The 19,500-nt window shown below is 48.8% G+C and overlaps 1 protein-coding gene across 4 annotated transcripts; it reads right to left on the minus strand.

Annotated features, from left to right (window-relative positions):
• Positions 1-615: 615 nt before the first annotated feature.
• GPR157 (G protein-coupled receptor 157) lies at positions 616-17,978 on the minus strand. Of its 4 annotated transcripts, none has more exons than XR_003091769.1 (6): positions 17,474-17,978; positions 11,238-11,390; positions 10,673-10,886; positions 6,346-6,540; positions 4,966-5,244; positions 616-1,758 (listed from the first exon to the last, which is right to left on the minus strand). XR_003091769.1 is itself a non-coding variant. In XM_025191608.1 (6 exons), exons 1-5 carry the CDS (start codon positions 17,845-17,847, stop codon positions 5,023-5,025), a joined length of 1,158 nt encoding a protein of 385 aa, XP_025047393.1. In that variant the 5' UTR covers positions 17,848-17,977; the 3' UTR covers positions 616-1,758; positions 4,999-5,022. The 4 variants fall into 4 exon arrangements, 3 of the variants coding, with proteins under 3 accessions (XP_025047393.1, XP_025047394.1, XP_006035517.1); XM_025191608.1 differs by having other exon boundaries at positions 4,999-5,244; positions 17,474-17,977; XM_025191609.1 differs by having other exon boundaries at positions 4,980-5,244; positions 17,474-17,977.
• Positions 17,979-19,500: the final 1,522 nt, after the last annotated feature.

Here is a 19,500-nt window from a genome sequence, read left to right on the forward strand (position 1 = left end):
AAAAATTTCAGGCCAAGTGGTTAAAACTCATCTCGGTTACAATAAGGAATAGAAACTGAAACTTAGAATGGAAAATGTTGCACAATCTTATTAGCAGATGATGCTGCCAGCTTTGCCCCAGCAAAGTCCCCTTCAAAGATGTACCCTAATCCATGCAAGGCCTTGCCTCCCTTGAGATTTTAAACATGTTAACTCACCCAGTGGAGAATCCTTGTGTCAGAGAGGATGTGAAGGCTTAGTCATGATGATCAGATAGCACATGGTTCAAGTTTTTTTTATAAGGACCTAAGCCTCTCAGCCCTTTGAAAAAATGTCATGCGCTTGTCCATGCCTGTACTAAGGACTAAGTTTCCTTTAGTGCTGTGGTAGTTAACCTGCTTTTTATTGAGCCATGTTTTCCCTGTATCAGCATCCTAGGAAGCCATGAGCTGCCCACCCCATCCTCAGTGTGCTGGAGTAGTTGCACCAGCTGTGGGGATAGCTCCATGGTGTGTGCACCTGCCTGCTAGGGACTGGACCGCATGCTACCCACTCAGCTCATACAGGCCCTTCAGTTTGATGCCAGGGGGGTGGTGGGCATTTCAAGTGACACAAAAACGCAGAGAGCCGAAGAGGTTCTCTCACAACACTGATGAGAGCTTTATAGTCCCGTAGAAAAATAGGGAAGAGCAACCCACATACAGACAGCATGGGTGACTCGTCTTCCTGTACATGCCTTAAAATGTCAGTCATTTGTTAAATTACAGACACCCCAGTCATCTGTAAAAACACTGTTGCACAGTTTCTGTCTCTCTGCTCCACCCCACCCTTAGTTGCAGAGAGAGGTCGATAGGCTCATTTGTCTGTTGTTACAACAGTGAATGACAACATCTGTGTACAAAAAATGCTAGAAAGGAGAAGATTTTGTTAAAATGACAAAGGTTTAGAAAGTGCATAGAAAGAGGAGCTGTAAACAGGACACGTTCTTAAAAGGATAGTGTCTCCAAAAACTCAAGCTGTGATTTTAAAATGCCAGTTAGGGAAAAGGAAGCATTAAACAAAAAAAAACAGATTATACTTTGGAAGCAGTAAACCCTGGATTCGGAGGATACACAACACAACCCATCTATATGTCCATTCACAGGCTGTTCCCATTGGATGGAGCATGTTCGGTAATCATCCCAAGTTAGCTACCCTCAACAACAAACTGCCCACACAGCCGTGAATTTCCCCAAGAGGCAATGCAAACTCATCACACCCCAAATCTAGGAGGGCAGATGAGTTGCTGCCTGCCCTGCTGGAGGGACAAAACACCAAAGGAAAACACCCAAGGAATTTAAAAAAGAAGACATTGTTAAGTCACTGTCCCCATCCACCCAGGGAGGAGGACCAGGGCCTGGACAAGGTGCCTTTCAAGACCTTGTGCACCAGGAGTTAAATCTATCACATGCCCAAGACAGGTCCACTCAGAAGCTTCAGCATTTTCAGATCATCGTGGTTTTCCTCCTCCCTGGATACACAGTGAGCAATCCACCTCCTAAAAAAGGGAAATCACACCCCAAGAATAACGTCTAAGTTTCTATGAGACAAGAAGGACGGATGAAGTTGGAGCGTGATGTAGTAACATCTTCCAGGAGATCCTGAGAAAGGAGCCAAGGCAGCCTCAGCTGGGATAGGACTTCCAGCCGGGCGCTTGTCCTGCGACGTGGCCTGCGTTTGATGTTCCTTTTCTTCCAGTCTTTAGCTCCCTCTATAGGCACGTGGTGGCAAGTCAAATACCTGTTTGCAACAAAAGCGCACAGTTAAAATCCAAAATGCTGTGGACTCTGAAGCATGGGGGCTGCTGTGTACAAAGTGAAGTCACCCAATGCTGGCAGAGAGATGAGCATTTTTCATCATGACATGGCTCCTACTGAATCAAACTTTGGAGCAGGTGGCCACGTGCCCTAGCATGGACTTGTGCCACCCCAGCTCTTTCTGTGGTTCCCTTTGTAGCTTCCCACATTTACATGAGCTCAGAAAGACAGTGGCCCAATCCCTCTTTACCGAGACAACATGGGCTTCAAGGAGCATTGCCCTCAGCAACTGCCCCCACTTCCACTGAAGTCCCCGAGCGGAAGTACTAAGCACTAGCAGCTGCCAACCTATTTGCATGCTAGCTCAGCACCTTCCTCTTCCCTGGTCTCTCACATAGCCACCCAGCTGCTTATTTTGAAGTCCTGCTTGGCTGCAGCAAAAGGAAGTAAAGCTGCTTGCACCAGCTTCTCTGGAGCCATTTTCCTTTCTCTGGCCTCCCTACACAAGGGTTTTCCGGGGCAGGTTTTTCACTCGTGTCAGTGCTGGTGCAGCCTGTCAAGGGAGATCCACAGCGTACACAGCACCTAATATCTTTTTAAGTTGCCACACCTTTCAAACCAGCTCTGAGCAGGACTAGCACTCGCCAAGCCCTGCATGGCAGAAAGCCAGGCGTCTCTCTCAACTCTGGTGTCACCAGGAACTGAAAGCAAGGGGCTTGGGGCTGTTCCATTATTTAAGCATCTCGGAGGTGACCATCAAAACGCTTACTTCCTCATCTCAGGGTGAGGGCTACACACAGCTTTAACTTTACCTTTATGCTCTCCTCCCGTACAAAGGGAAGAAGGCTTTTGATACTGCAGCTTCCATCAACCAACCCACATGCAACGTTCACTATGAACAATGTGAGGTTCAAGTATGGTCGGGGTGAATCCAGGACAGCTGCATCCCTCCGATTCCTGTTCTACTCAAACATTAAAACCAACTGCCTGGGAGGGGCAGTGGCATTTCTATTCAGGCAGTGTCAATTGACTTCATGGCTCATTATTGTCTCCCTGATTCCTAATAATCCCTCTCCCCTTCACAGGTGTTAACAGCCCTCTGTCCATTTAATAGTCTTGGCACTACCCATGCCATCTTTTCTTCTGCTATTTTGCTGACTGTTAGCCATTCCTAGTAATGTCTCTCTTCTACTTCCCAGCCCTGCAGACTGGTTTGAGTTCTAGCTCTTAAAAAAACCTTATCTCAGGTGTGATAATATTAACTCAATCTGTAGAAAAGGTTGACAGCAAAGTATTGGAGGCACTTTCCAGGCACCCAAAAGGGCTAGGTTTTAATGAATCCAAATAGGAAACGTACATTTAACTACAATGAACATGGCATTAATGACACAAATAATTTTGACTCTTTTGCCTAGTTTGCTGTGTGGTTTGTTTTTCTTTAATTTATGTATAATCTAGCAAAGTAGTGCACATCCCAATAGTTATATTTGTTTTTGCTTTGTTTGCAAACTGAATAATACAGCACTAGCCTCCTAGCTTATTAGGGAACTTTCTAGTTTCTATTTAACTGGAGAAAAATATGTTGGGTTATATGTGATAATGTGCCACACCATCTACACTCTGCTTTTCAAAATCCTAGGTCTGCCCATGGCTATGGTGCTGGCTTCTTAACAAGCTAGCTGACATGTGCAATAGAAGAAAGCTCCCAAAGCCATCAGCAAATAACATCTACATAAAACTCAGCACTTGCCTTCCAGGTGCTTTGCCCATAATGGCTGACCCTGCAAGATGGGCAGCTCCCTGGACCTTTGCCTTCCTACATGTTTGCAAGAGCCCATATGCTGTCTCTCTGTGCCACAGTAATACCAAATAACCCCATCTCCAAGTCCCTCCCCCAATTTCTTTTTTTAAATGCCAATGGAGAGACAACAAAGAGAATATCCACAGGGCCTAAGGGTGAGATGCTCAGACTAGCATCAGAAGTTGCTTATTCCTGGTCCCATGCCGAGTCCATTACATCATTCGACCCCAGCATGTCCTTAGTATTAATATTAGTCACACTAACGAGAGCTGCCTTTGAACAGCTGTGGGCATGGAGCAAGAGATGCCAGCCTGCTGCCCTCTGCCCCCAGACAGCACCTGAGGAACTAATTTGTGCAAAAGCTGAGTATGCAAAGAAAATAAAAATTGTGGAGAGGAAGAAAAAAAAAAGTCCCCCTTTGGTTTCTCAGACTCTCCGTTCATCAGGGCAGAATGAGAAGTAGAAACATATGGCAGAGGTGCAGGCTAAGATATACTATGTCCTGTCCCTGCAGAGAGACTAGAGCTCCCAGTCTGGGGCAGTTCACCTCAATCTGGGCATTAGCACCATGGCACATCAGAGTGTCGCCCTGGTGAGCATCGCCTTGATAAAGGCAGAAAGCTCTTGTGATCTGTTCCACCTCACTCCATCTCCGGCCCACTGGACTCCTAGATGGGCAAAGTCTCAGCCCCTGCCTGCTCTGCACTGGATTCTTAAATACGGCTATGTAAACCTGGCTGCACATGAAAAACCTGACAGTCAGGAGAGAGGAGAGTTTAGTACCAGCCTGGAACCCCAAAACCTAGGTTCAAGTCCCTCCTCTTCCCTAGCCTTCCTGTATACCCTTGAGCAAATCATTTAGCTCCACTATGCCTCAGTTTCCCTACTGCAAATTGAAGATAACAAGATGTGCCTAACTTTGAAGGGTGCTGTGAGGATAAAGAGACTAAGAAATGAGAGGCTCACCACTACCAGTCACGAGGCCACACACGTGTCCAAACTCCGCAGACACTGGCACCCACCACAGATTCCTCTTTACATGTGGCTGCGTGTACAACTGGTCTAAGGGAAAGCACAACCAAGTGTCCAGAGTACAGGTCTGGGAGCAAGGGGATAAGGGGTCTATTTCTGCCTCAGCTTCCTCATTTTACAGAGGGGAATCCCATGGCTTCCCAGCCTGACAGGGGCACAGTGTGGTTCAATTTGTTCATGTTGGACCACGTGCTGCAACCCTGCAGGAGGGCTGTGAAACGGGGTTCCTGCAGAACCAGTCGGAGCAGAATTTCCTCTCCTACACCAGCAGCTGCTCTGCCTCCAGGTTGCCAGGGCCTTGTCATCCCAAGCACAGTACCCAGGGTGTGCAAAGGCCAGGCAATAGAGAGGACTCACAATTAGATGTTTACCAAGAAAGACAGACGCTACCATTGCGGTTTGGAGATCCATGGCTCAGGTACTGGAGAACATGGCCTTCTTCCGGTCGGTCTCTTGCACTTCTCTGCTCTTGTGGGGTTCGGTCTGCTGGTAATGCCCGTCTGAGTTCTGCGGAGACTGATTAGAGGCATCGTAGCGACAGCAGCAGAGGTAGGAGAGCAGCCGCGTCCGTACCACCCGGGTGCAGAGCACGAACATGATGCAGTTGGCACCTCCCTGGAACGTGTTCCCAATTCCCTGCCAGGGGCAGGCAGAAAGCATTAGCCACAAATGAATCCCGGACACGTCTCTCCCTAGCCCCAAAGTCAGACACTGACCTAGGCCATCAAGGCAACTGCTGCACTGGCAGGGCAGGGAAGCTATTGTTCCTGAACCTGAAAGAACTCAAGGATCAGAGCCAGTGCCACCTATGATGCATTTCAATGCAAAGCTATTCCACCCTGATGAAGTCAGGAGACCTGGTTTATGAAGGTGGAGGAAGATCTCCAACTTTGTTGTCAGGCAGACAGGCCATGGTAGGGGTTTGTGATTACCTAAAAGGGAAGATGAGGAAGGCTCGTGACAAAGGGAACCAAAGCAGCAGAAGCTGCTCTGTACTGGGGATCACTCATCAGCTCCAGATGAGAGCAACTTCTACTATAGCCTGATGAGACAGAAGGGAACCTCTCTCTCTCCCAAATAAGTGAGCACCATGGACTCCCACGGGAAGGGCAAGCTAAAGGAGTGATACAAGTCATATTTCCTAAAAGATCTGTCCTCTTTAGTGCCTCATGTCACATGCCAACTATTCTAGTTTGAGTGAGATGCTTCACAGTTTCCTGACCCCTGACAGATCCTTCATTTCCTCCTTGATACTGGGACTAAAGGAACACAATGGTGGTTTCAGCTCTTTCCTCTGGCCACTAGACACGAGAATCACTTCATCCGGAGCAGGGCAGCTGAATCAGCAGCTTCTAGCATCAATCAAGTTCGCTGCTTTGCTTCCTCAAATCAATTCACAACAGGTCGCCCAAGTCCTTGTGCCTACCAGTGGTGCAGCCACCTGAATTAAAGGGATTAGCAAAAATATCTGCAGAGTGGCTGCTCCATACTCCCATGGGACAGGAGAAGGCTTTGCTGATTCATGGCAATCCCTTTCCAAGCTTCTCAGAATGGTGCAAATCCTGTATGTTGCAATACAGGAAAAACTCTGCTCAGGGCAGGACAGTCTCACCCATTTCAAACAACTTAACCAGTCAGTCACACAGCCCCACCTGCCTCCCTGCCCAAAGCTACCACCTCTGATTTATTCAGCTTCTATGCCCCATCCACCAAGAGCACCAGCTGGGCAACACTCACATGCAGGACCACCAGGAGGGAATTCTGCACGGCCGGGGAGCCGCAGAGGGTCAGGATGAACCGCACGGTACTCCAGATGCGGAGGAAGATGAAGATGATAGGGATAAGGATCAGCTTCTTATCTGCAATGGATGTCCTGGGCTGAAAGGCAGGTGTTCTCGCTAGGATGGGACGATATTCAGATAGTGCCGCATGCTTCGAAGGAAAGGAGCAGCCACAAGTGAACAATACAGAATGTAATGGAAAGTCAAAAAGGTCCAATATCCAGTTACTAGCCAGTTGCTTGTGCATACTTAAACCAGTGCCTTCTTTCCAAACCAAACTAACTCCTTGCAATCTGCCATGCATTGACCATCAGTCAAGAGGCATGCTCCGGATGGCTGGAAAGGCATAGTAACTCCAGCTGAGCTACCTCTGTGCTCCTGAGAGCAGAGAGAGAATGCCAGATTCAGCCCTCGTGGACACAAGCAACTGAAAGGAGCTTCCCAGGTGAAGGAGGCACAAAATGGGATACATGGTCTTTTGCAGGAAGAGCATGCATACACCTATGGTCCTACACAATTAAAGGGCAGCCATTTCTAGAGCCGTGTAAATATAGGCAATGCTTTCCATACAGATTTGCTGGCAGCCGAGAAACCTGGGTTCCAGGACCAACTTTGCCACCAAGGTGTTGCATGGCCTCAGATCAAGACCTTTCATTTCCACAAGCCTCAGGCCCCTGACCTCCAAGAGCTATTAACACAGCCCATGCCATCTTCCAGGGGGCTGGGCTGCTCTGGGAATTGTACAGCACAGCCAGAAACTGAATTCACTTAAAGGTGTGATGGGATCAGATACCCTATCCCAACAATTGCACCATACTGGCCAGTATACGGTGAGCCTGGGATCACGATACCAGGTTCCCCCTGCACTAGCGAATTGAAAACTGGGTGCCTGACAATCAGCTGATTGTCAGCTCAGCCCAGGGACCACACCAGGGTCTGAAACCAGCCCTGGTATGGTTCCAGCTAGGCCCACAATCAGCTGATTGTCATCTGGGTCTGGGGATTTCACCAGGATCTCAAACGGGTGCAGTCCCCAGACCCAGCCAGTCAGAGCTCCTCAATGTACCCTGGCGGGGGAAGCAAAAAGCTCCCTGCCTGCCCTCTCCCCCAACAGAAGCTTGCTCCCTGGTGCCGGATAGTTCAGCCAGAGCGACTCAGTGCAGGGTTTAAAGTCCCCAGGGGAGAAAGCCCTTTGGCTTTACCCCACCCGCCCAGCCTCCACCCTGGCCAACAAATCAGGTGACAGTCAGCCACTGGCCACATATTACATTTAAAGTAGCATACAAATGAGTCACAAAAATGTTCTACATGTGGAAATTTTACAGTACCTTAAATCAGGCTCCCATGTAGCACCCTTCCTATTTATGCCACCATGAACAGGTAAATTGTGGCATGAATGTAATGCCTAGAGGGAGGCCACAGTTTACCCTGTGAAACAGGGGTAATATTAACCCATTTTGGTGAAGCCAATACCTACAGATAAGAGCACATGGTAAGGGCAAAGCATTACATTACTGCCTACACCATTGCCAAAGGGCTGTTTGCCTATCCAAATGCTTTGGGTCACCACCACTGCAGCACAAGAACCCTAAACACGTCCCACATGCTGCCAGCAAGCATTACTCCCCTTTTGCAGATGGGTAAATGAGGCATGGATGCTGGCTGCAGACATTTAAAATGCCAGGGGGGTGGGTTTAATTCCATGAGCTCCTGAGCTGAGCCCAACATGTGTCCAGCAGAGGTACCACGTTAGATGGACCCGGCCTGTCTTGACGTCTGTATAGCTCGAGCGCTTTAGTGGGGCTTCTTTGGTGCTTTTATCTAATAACCGATTGACTACAGATGCTGTGGAGCCAGGTTGAACTAACATGCTTCTGCTTTCGGTAAAGTACAGTGTTTTTTGTGGGGTTTTGGGTTTTTTTGAAACATCTGCAAGCAGCCAGAGATATTAAGGGCCAAATTCTCACCCAGTGTAAATTGCACTGATCCACAAAAGCCAGTGGACACAAGCAGATTTGTGCCAGATGAAAGTCTGGCCCGAAGCGACTCGCAGCCCTGCCAGCGTCAGGTCATTACCCTGGAAAAGCTCTGCGGGATCGTACACTGACATCACATGGCAGCTGGAAGCCAGACCTTCTCCGAGCGCTGTTAACACTGCCCATGCCATCTTCCAGGGGGCTGGGCTGCTCTGGGAATTGTACAGCACTGCCAGAAACTGAATCCAGCCTCTTGAAACCCAGTCTAGAACCATGATTACCAAGCGCCCTTCCCCCACTATTTGAGAATGGGAGGGCTTCAGCCTTTCTGTGCCCCTTCCTCCCATGTCCATAGAAAGCCCACAGAAAATCAAGTCAATGGAATCACTTTGATTTAATCAAATACCCGCCTGAGTCAACAAGCAAGGGCAAGTTGCAACCACTGCCCCTCCTCTCCTTACTCCAAAGAGTCTCTAACCCTGGTTAAACTCATCCGAATCCTCCCTAGCTCCTACCATGATCCACACTTCCCACTGCTCCACACACCCACGCCTGCCCTCTCCCCTACCGCACCTCCGGTGCTCCAGTTTCTGGCAGGAGAAATACTTCGAGGCACATTATGTGCGTCTCACACCACTGCTCTCTCTGGGTGCAGCACTATGGAGAGATACCTGCGGTAGCTCAGGTGCCAGAAACAGTAGACACGCATCCCGGTGTTTGTTTGAAGCTAATCCACCTTCTTTCTAAAGGGGGCTAATTACGCTGGACAGAGCTCCAAACTAAAGCAGCCGGACTGCTTCTGGTACTTGCCTAGACAAACTGGCGGCGAGAAAGGCCCGAGCCAGTGACCCTCAGCATGCGAGAGGCAGCAAGAACCCCCAGCCTTTTAAAACAATCTCTGTTTTTTCAGTGCCTACAAGTGTCCAAAGCACCAATAAACAATACCTGCTGCCTACTCCCAGGTCAGAGGCAGGTACTTTCTGTGGGTGTAGGCATCTGCTCAACCCTTCTTGCGTCCCTCCACCCACTGAACACAGGGAACACGGATCTGGCCTGCAAAACAGTCTGATGAGCTAAAATGGGCAGTGGTACTGAATACCCCAAAAGACCATGCAGAGCATGCAGTTTTATCATTACAGCCTGCCCTGCTCATCTCCACAGTCGCAGCCTTGCCTGCATCAGGTCATTGCCCTGGGAAAGTTTGTGCAGCTGAGATGACATGGCACCGAGAAGTCAGCCACCTGTACAGCTCCTGCCACCTCAGGGGGGTGGGAGGTGGGAAAGGGCTGGGGTGAGGAGGAAAGCACCAGTGAGCCTTCTGTCCCAACCAAGCTGCCCCCACAATGCCACCTGCACCACACACCAGGAGGGAGCTGCCTGGTAAACCCACCCCGGCTTCCAAACAGCTCCGGGCCCAGCACAGGCATTCACCACTGCTTCTAAGCACCCTTTAGGGAAGGGCTTCCATAAAAGGGCTCAAGCCTCAATACAGCTCAAAGGTGCAATGCAACTGGAAAAGGTTCGGGAGGGGAGAGGAGCAAGCGTGCAGTCCAGCTGGATCCGCGTGGGCTCTCTGAACCCAGTTACCAAGATGACAATTGCCTCCATTCAGCTCTGTCCCTGCAGAGGAATCGGAGCCCAGAGCATGAAAGGGAGAGAGTGGCTGAAAATCTCTGGCACCGAGCACAGGGGTGAGGGCCTGGGGGTGGTGGTGCGGATTGGGTTTCCAGACGGTCACGCCGGCATCTGACAGCTGTTGGAACACAGAGTCCCTTCTAGTTTACAGACGGGTGACTGGTGATTGGCAGCAGCAAACCCATTTTGATTCCTTGTCTCTCTTTCTCTCAGCCTTGGAAACCTATTTCCAACACAGACGTTACCAGGCGATGCCTGGCTTATGGCAGAAAAGCTGCCTTCTTGAAAGCAGAGGGAGCATCCAGTTTACAAATAGTTGGGAGAAGCATCCCAACTTCTGCCTGTCCAGGGGTAGACAGGATCCAGTTAGACCAAGATCAGATTTTCCCCTCAAAGTCCTGATCAATTCCTATTCCAATACTTATGTTCTACCTGTCTCTGTCCTGGATCCTCTAGAGCTTATAGATGGCTATTGCACGCATCCCGTGCCGAATCACTGTATGGCACTGCTGTGTCCTGTTAAATCAGCTGCTCCGTTGCTCCCCAAACACGGCTACATTTTCAGCAACAAGTGAAGGGGCTCCTGTCTATGTAGCTTCCTGAGGTCCTCTAAGCATGCAAGGATGCAAGTGTAATAAATCCTTGCAAAATGAAAGCAGCCAGGGTACCTACCGCTCTGTTGATGTGTTTCTTGATGAGGATGTAGAGAAGTGGCAAGATGAGGTAGGCCAGAATCTCCCAGATCTTCCCTGCCAACAGCATCCAAAGGACCCGATCCTCTGCTTCCAGGTTGATCCAGCACCATCCCACAGACACATTTGATGCATCATAACCAATCTTTTTCAAGGCGACGGCAGCCACTGTGATGCAAAGTGGGATTCCCCAGCTGAGGAGAAAGAACAAGAGGGGAGATTCAGGTAGGGCAGGATGCCACATAGTCAAAGGCAGGCTGCAGGGAACAGGTCAGGCAGTAAGAAAATCCTCATCGTGAGGACACTGGATGTCTCCTGGGATGACCAGCTGGCGACTCCAGCACAGGACTGGTTGGGAACTGCCCTCAAGGCACCCGAGAGCCCCAAGAGGCAGCAGGGTAGACAACACAACCGTTTCCAGTTAAACTCCAGCTCTGCCCTTGCAGACCAGGTGGTGACCTCCCAGCAAATCCTGTCTAGGAGCAGGGCTCCCTCTGCTCTGGAAGACACAAGGCATATGCAAGACTTGCCATACTGTGATTTACCCCTTCAGTGCTGAATGCCAGGAAACCATGCTGCACCCTGTGTCACAGAGCAGTGATGGAGCAGTGACCATGTCCTGATGCTTCCACTTTTCCTTAGAGACTACTGAACGATGATTCACCAAGTCCAGCCAGCACGTAAAGCACATCCCTAGTCTGAAGGAAGGAAATCCAAGTGTGGATAAGAAAACAATAGTGCAGAAAGCAGGCTACAACCATAATGGCCACAGAACCACATTATATGGGAGGGTGGACCACGCTTACTGCTATTTCTCCATTCAGTACTCTAGTATTCAGGGGCCAAGCCGAAGATGCTTGGACAAGGAAAGCTCAGTTTAAATTGACGGTCTAGCCACAAGCGTAGCGCAGTTTTTCCGAGCTAGCTTTAAGTTAACTAGATAATGGTAGTAGGGGGCCACCACAGCACCAAGCCCAGCTCAGACTAATCGCCTAAGTACTTATTTATTTCCTGGGTAGATTGTGCAGCCTACAATGAGCTTATACTGCCACAGCGACACTGCTCGCAGGACCAGAGCTAGCTCATTTAAAGCTACACAATGTAGTCGTACCCTTAAGTTTTCTACTGCTCCAAGTTGGTAGCATTGGCTACTTGAAGGCCATCTGCCATGTCAAACACTCACCCTACTCAAGTTATAAATAGGAAGATGGTCATATGCAGGAACCCGTCCTTTGCCGATACCACGCTGCAGGGGATCAGCAGTATAATCTTTCATGCTCTATTTCTCTTCCAGCCCAAACTCAATAGTTTTGCAGACACACCCTTGGTTCTTCACAGGCAAATGGCAGTGAGCTGTATTGTCCTCCCTGTTTGCTCCATGCCACATGTAAGTGCCTGCCTGCAGTCTGTTGGTCTGAAGACTTCCTAGAATTGAAACATTCCTCAGAGACGGACAATTCAGAACCAAGTCAGCTGGGACCCAGTGTGCAGACATGAGAACTTGAATCCTATGGTCCGGTTCCCACTTGGTATTTAACACACAAGCACCCATGGTGGAAAGGATCCGCACCTCCCACTGCTTATCTGGGCAAGGCCTATGAAAAATTGGACACAAAGCACTCATTTTGGAAAGGGGTGCGGTTCTCAGGGCTCCAATCATCTTGTTTCTTCAAGGGAAAAATATTAGGGGCAAACAGAAGGAATAGTGAAGAAGCAGAGATGAGCCCAAAATTGCAGGAAATTTCAAACTGAGTCCAAATTAAGTTTGGGGTGTCCAGAGCCAGCATTTCATTGATTCGGGCTTGTCTTTGGTAAAGGCAATGGTATTTATCTTCCCAGGTCCATACTCCCCCTTTGCAGCTGCGTAGGATCAGCTGCAGTCAGCAGAGGATACACAAGGGATGCCACTCTTGAAATCAATCGCACGCCCCTCGTCCTTCTGAGCGAGCCAGCCTGCGTTTTATACAGCTGTTGGGGGCAGGGATAATAACTACCATATGCATCTGAGTGGATAAAGCAATGTTTCCAACATATAGTTTTCTCTGGAGCATATGACAGTAGCAGCCAAGTGCCTGATGCCTATCACAGTGCTCCCATGCTGTCATTCAGTTTTAGCAAACTGAAACACAGAAAGATTAAGAGATTTGTCCACGGTACCTACGGAAGAGCTAGGACCTTGAACCCAAGTCGTTTCAGTCTGAAATTCAGGGTATTAACTACAGAGCGTTTCTCTACACCCCCCCGCCACAATCCTTTTTCCTTTCCAGATATAATTCAAGATAGTATTGTGTTGCAAAGTCTCAGAGGACCTCACTTGCCACCCACAAACCATGCTTGTACTCAAGCAGTACTCCCTACTGTGTAACATGTTCAGCTTGTCTCTCAAACAAGACTATGCTCAAATACTAACATCAGATGCCAAATTCAGGACATTTCAGTAAGAAATTCAAATCAGCGTTAGCACTCGCTGAGCTGGTTCGAGGCTCCCATTTGGGAATATTTTCCTTGCTATTATCCCAGAGGGGGCCCACCAAACTAGCGTCGCAAAAATATGCAGACCAGGGCCAAGCAGCCACAAAAATGTTTGAAAATCTCCAAAGTTTAAACACATTTTGGCACAGGCTGATCACTTGTTGCTCATCATTCTGTCATTTTTTAAATCACTCAAACAGGAAGTGAACACAGCTCCACAGGACTTTGGCAGCCAAACACGTTCTGGGAGTATGGACCTCCACTGAACAGCTCACAAACCACCCCATTGACCGACTAGTTGTTTGGCCCCCAAAATGATAAAATACTTATGCAAAAAAAAAAAAAAAAAAAAATTAAATCAAGATGGATTCATGAACATGTGGGGGGGAAAAAAAAAAACAACAGGGTGAATTCATGAGTATCCTCATAATTCATAGCTCCGCCAGCTCCGACTACAAATCTGGCTCGATTCAAATGCCCAGTATAGTATTATTCCACTCTCCTGAGCTTCCCTGCTGCTCAATGGCAAACGAACATGGAGGGCTGAGCAAGGCTGGAGCTCTCAGATAGGAAGCCTGGTGGTTTGCTGACCCATGCTTAAGCAACTTGCTCATGCAGTCTCGTTTCATAGGCTACAGGGATGCCCCTTAACTCAGGCAGTTGATGAGTTTGCCATGGGCTAAGGTGCGCACTAATAGAGTAGAAACAAAAGGATCAGAGGACAGGCCTCAAAGCCAGCAATTCCCAAGTGCTAATTCTGTTCGGACACTCCCTTTTCCCCACCCACAGCCTTCAGGGAAACAATGCCGGAGGATCCAATCTTCAAAAAAGGCAAGCATAGTTTTAAATGAAAACCAATGGAGACTGGGTTTGGCTGGGCCCTGTGAAAACAATGCTCTCTTCCTCAGCCGCCTTATTCTTAAAATGATGACAGCTGCATTCCTTTACCTTGCATGGGCCTGAGAAGAGTCAGTTATTTATTTTATATGCATGCATGCACGTATATTAGTGAAACGTGGTCGTTATGACAGGGCCACTCCATAGGCATCCCTTCTAGCAATCGCAGGGGCCAATGCTATAGCACAGTCTCTGAGTCCAGCTATGCTAGGTCTAGAAACATATCTAGCGTGCCACTACCAGCAGAGCACCCTCCCTTGCTTGCAAGTACCATATTTACAAGCTAGTGAACCAACCACCAAGTGTTTGCACTTTGCTTAAGCTGCCTTGAACAGCCTTTTGTAAACTATGCGTCATAAAGCCAAACTGCAAGAGATTCTTGCCTTTTCTGAGTAGCATGTGGGAGCTTATAGGTAAATCTCAACACTCACATTTGTCACCAGTGCTTTTACACAAATAGAAGAGCCCTTTCATACTAACAGAAAAGCTCTTCCACCAATATATCTACCAACGTACAAATCACTGTTTTGGGAAGGAGCATAGAGCAGTCTGCAGACATGTCCACACAGAGAGCAAACCCATACATGCCTACATGCCCCCAACTGCACCGCTCATCACTGAAAGGTGGCTGCTGGTGTTTAACAGTTTAGGACAGGAAGCAAACTGTATCCCCTTGTGCTTAGAGATCCAAAATGAACTTGGATTTTTGTGCTCAGGCTACAGGGACTTGTACCCAGGACAAGTATTCAAAGACTCTCAAAACTAACACCATCGCTTCAAGGCCCAGTATAGTCATATTTAAAAATAAAACTGAACAGGCCCGATGCAACTCCCCAGAACGGTTCTTAAAACAAAAGCACATGTTACCACTTGAATCCCTATGAAGCAAACCAGTTTGGCAGGTTTCATCTTAAAAAAAAAAAAAGAAAAGCTTGACACATTCTGATTTACCTAAGAGGATAACCCAAGGCACAAACTTCCAAGCCTGGCATGCCTTAAAAAAAGTAATCAAGGCTCATAGTGATTCATTTTAATGTCAAAAGAGACTTTCAGTCCCTTTCTATTCCATCAGGAAGGATATGACCAGCACAGGAAGGACCATTTGTTTTATTAAAAACATGTCATTGTATCAGGATTAATTAACCACAAATCAGGTCAGGACTGGGGTTAATCAATCCTGCACAAAGACCCATCCCATGCACCACAGCAAGCCACATAAATGGGTCTTCACAGGGAGAGCTCTCTGCAAGATCAAGGCTTCTCACTAAAGAAGCAAAGATTCCTTAGCTGCTATCTTATCTACATGTACCCCCTGTTGTACAACAAAGATCCCAATGACTTCATCTTCTCTTTAAATCCTGATTGTATCATTTAACTTTTATCTAGGCCTTTTTGTGTCCCTCTTGTCCATTTAGTTAAACTATGTGCCCTTGTTCCCCTGTGAATAGCTGTAGCTACTCCAGATTTGACCTGTCCTCTTGGATGAGATGCTGTGAAGGCAATTCAGCATGGGTAATAGTGCTGAAAAACAACCCCCAAAACAGTGTCTCCCACCATGAGTTCTTTAGTTTGGCTTTTACCATCGGGTTCCCAAGCCACAATAAGGAACGCAGGCAGGAGGAGGAGGAAAAAAGGGAGAGGTCTTGAGGAGGGCAGAGAACAAGTCCCTACTGGTGTGTCTGCGGCACGGGTTTCCTCTGTGGATTTTCAAGATTTTTAAGGGTAGTAAGAGCACTACACGGGCTGTGCACAGAGGCCAAGTCCTCTAAATAGCTGAAGCTAAAAGCAGAGTTTGGGTGAAAACAATCAAACCTGAATCCAGTGAATTTGGAGCTGAAAACCTGTATTCACCAGCATCCCCCCAAGAAATCCCCCAAATTACCACTTCAATTCCTTGCCCCCAGCTACAAGGAACAACATCCAAAACATCAAGACCGCCCTACAACATGCCACAGGTCAAGACAGGGTCCTGCCACTGCAGCAACAGGGAAGCAGTTAGTTCATTTACATCCAGCCCAGGACCCCTTGGCGACTGTTAACAGGGCAGAGAGAGCGTAGTACAAGATTTTGACTATACAGTGCCTGAAAACAAAACCCAGCAAGGGCCAGTCGAGAGAGGAAGTTCAGTTTCTGTATACTCCTTCCGCACACCTCACAAAGGGAAGGGGTGCCTTTAATGCTTAACTAGTTTATAGCACTGCACGGTGCTCTGCAAACATTTAACTGATCCTCACAACCTCCCCATCCCTCTTCCATGGCCTTGTGAGGTAAGAAAGTATTAAGCACATGAAGAAACTGAGGCCACATAGTAAGTCACTGATAAGGACGGGAAAAAAACAAGGGGCCAGAGTCTGCAGTGACTTGTTCATTCTTACGGCACTTTGATGGAGCGCAGCTCCGTGCAGAATCGGGCTCTGTGAATTTTGGCTGCTATTCCCGTTTCCTAACCAGTAGGTGACTGCTACTGCCTGGGAACCCAGTCTCTGTGGTTCCCATATCCCCATCTCGCTTTGTGCTTTTTGCCTGAAGAGGAAATGAAAAAAAAGAGAAAGAAAGAGACCCCAAAACACTGCAGCATACAAACAGTGAAGATCCACCAACACACTTGGAGCCACTAGGACTCTGTCCAAGTGCTCCAACTCCCACGGTGGCCAGGTAGATGTCCCACTCATTAAGAGCTGGGGCAAAACCCACTTTTTCCCTTGCTTCCCACTTAGGCTTGATGCCTTCTCTGGCCTGTCTTTTACTTTGACACAACGCAGCATTTCAGTCATCTTCCAAATGACACTGCTTGAAAATGAGAGATGACAGTTTGGAGCATTTGGCGAAGAAAAAGACCTGAAAAGCCATAATTTAGCTTACCCAGAGGGCCTTTTTCCCACCCCCCAAACTAGATTAGTCTCCACATAAGCGATTATGAAAACCTGGCAATACACAGAGCTAAAAGATCACTGTTATTCTCAGCTTGGAGGTGGCACATGATTATACAAGCTTGGGTTGCATAATGAAGGCTTTTATTAAACATGATGTGGAAAATCAGCTTGCTAAATAGTCAAAACTCAGACACGGGCTGCACTGTGGGCTGCTTTGTCTCGCTTCCCATTAAATATGCCAAGCAGCCATCAGACCGTCTTTCTAGCAGCCTCCTGGCTTTCAAGCCGCATTCTCCTGAGGTTAGCCCATTACATTTCCCCCTACAGGGATATGGGGGGGGTGGGAAGCAAAGATCAAAGAAGAGCAAAGCTACAAAAATGCAAAGTATCCTCCAGAAAGAGCGGTGGATTCCCACAAGCCTGGCAGGCTGTCATAGCAGGCCGCGCTTTGCTCTCCCCACCGGCCAACTGGGAGCTGCCACTGGTTCTCCGGCTGGGTGGCTGTCCCCGGCCCCTGGCAGCAAGCAGCACTCACCCACCTCACCGCGTGGAAGAAGCAGAGCAGGCCGGTGCCCGTGGGCGCGCCCCTGACGATGGTGATGTACAGGTAGATGGCGATGGCCATGGTCCAGAAGAAGGAGCTGGTGTTGGAGAAGGTGGACAGGGCGCCCTGCAGCACGCAGTCCCACGACGTGGTGCCGAAGTCCTGGAGCACCCCGTAGAAGTAGGAGGCGGCCGACAGCAGGTCTGCCAGGGACAGGTAGAGCAGGAGCTGGCGGGGCCGCGTGCGCAGCTCGGGCCACAGGGCATGGGTGCACACCAGCAGGCTGGAGCCCAGGAAGGACAGCGCGCAGGAGCTCAGCACCGTGATGCGCTCCCAGGGGTACAGCTCCGTCGGGGGCATGGGCTGCATGGTGCACAGCACAGCCGGCTCCGCGGGGCAGGCAGGAGGGGGGCGCTGCCGGCCCGGCCCGGCTCGGCCCGGCCCCTCGCTGCATCATGTGAGCTCCGCGCTCCGGCTGCCCCGGGGCCGGGCCGCGTCCCGTCCCACCCCCGCTCCAGCAAGCGAGCAGGAAACCCCGGGAGGGAGGCAGCCCGCCTGCCCCGGGAGCAGCGCTGCTGCAAACCTTCCCGAGGCGTCCCCAGCTCGCAGGTGTCCAAAAAAGGGGTTAGAAATAAAGAAATCATCTCCTCCCCCCCGGGTGGAAACTCCTCCAAAAAACCCCTCCGCTTGGTTTGGTTTAGGCAGCTCGGCCAGCCTTTTCCATCCGCTTTTTTACTAACAGCGCAAAGTTTTACCACTTTGGCAATGCACGGGGTCCTGGTTGCCCAGGGGAGCTGAGACACGGGTATTTAGGAAGCCGGGGAAACCCCCCGTTCTTGCAGTCTCCGTCTACATCTGTACGTTCAGAAATCCACAGAAGTGTTGACTAGGTCCGCTTCGGAGCCGAAAACAAATTAAAAACCGGTATGGATTCCAAAAAGCAACATGGTTAGCTGCTTATGCGACTTGAGATCGTTTTCAGGGCTCACATGGTTAGAAACTCATTTGCAAAAAGCCAAAACCAATATCGGAGCCTTCCCAACCCCTCCCCAAACATCCCAGTTGCTTCAGACTCAGGCTTCAAGGAGGATGTCACCTTTGAAGTGACTATAGAAATCTGATTGTGAAAGAGTGCGTTTAACAACACAGCACAGGAAAGGCTGGAGGGGATTCTGCTGGATTTTCCCCGCCCCCTTGATACATAATTGACATGAATCCCCCTAGAAGAATGGGTAAAATACAGCGAAGCCACTATTTCTCCAGCTAACTTTCCCTAGTCACTCATCATCCTAAAATTTCTAATTATTCTCATTTATAGTCATATTCATTTTTTTATTTATATTTTTTTTTTACACACCAAAACTGCCTGTTGTAGTACCCAAATCCCACAAGGCACCAACATCCTGAAAACAAATGTCCGAATCAGCCACGCTCAGCACAAAGGGAAAAGACAAGCAGATCAGCCTTTGCACTTCTAAAAGTAAGGAAAAACCAAAGAGCCCATCTCACTCTTGCTTTCAGATTGCATGTGCTTTGTGAAGAGCAACTGTGTGAAACCTGACTTGTGTTACTCTAGCTAAAATTAAGCAACAGATCCTGCCACGTGAACCATGTGGACGTAGTGTTTGGCTGAATTAATCCCTTCCTAGTTTCTCCCATCTCCTAGGCAATAGTTCATTTGTAAACTCCAAGCTTACACTGGTGCCCATTTTCAAAAAAGGGAGGAGGGAGGACGCAGGAAACTACAGGACCGTTAGTCTTACCTTGGTCCTGGGGAAGCTCTTTGAGAAAATTATCCAGGAGCACATCTGCAAGGGGCCAGCAGGGGAGATCATGCTTGGGGGCAACCAACACGGGCTCATTCGAGGCAGGTCCTGTCAGACCAACCTGGTGGCCTTCTACGACCAGGTCACAAAATCATTGGATGCAGGGGTAGCAGTGGACATAGTCTTTCTGGGCTTTAGGAAGGCCTTTGACACTGTCTCTCACCCCATTCTCATTAAAAAACTAGGGGACTGTGGC

The sequence above is a fragment of the Alligator sinensis genome, unplaced genomic scaffold (assembly GCF_000455745.1).
Source record: "Alligator sinensis unplaced genomic scaffold, ASM45574v1 scaffold457_1, whole genome shotgun sequence".
NCBI lineage: Eukaryota > Metazoa > Chordata > Crocodylia > Alligatoridae > Alligator > Alligator sinensis.

Bases quoted from the DNA above. Each gene is read 5' to 3' on its own strand.
- GPR157 (XM_025191608.1), bottom strand. From the start codon at position 17,847: ATGCAGCCCATGCCCCCGACGGAGCTGTACCCCTGGGAGCGCATCACG. The intron at 11,391-17,473 runs GTGGGTGAGTGC...TCCTTCCTTCAG, and splicing joins TGCTTCTTCCACGCGGTGAG to ACTAGGGATGTGCTTTACGT. The intron at 10,887-11,237 runs GTAAATCACAGT...CTTTCTCCTCAG, and splicing joins TGGCATTCAGCACTGAAGGG to CTGGGGAATCCCACTTTGCA.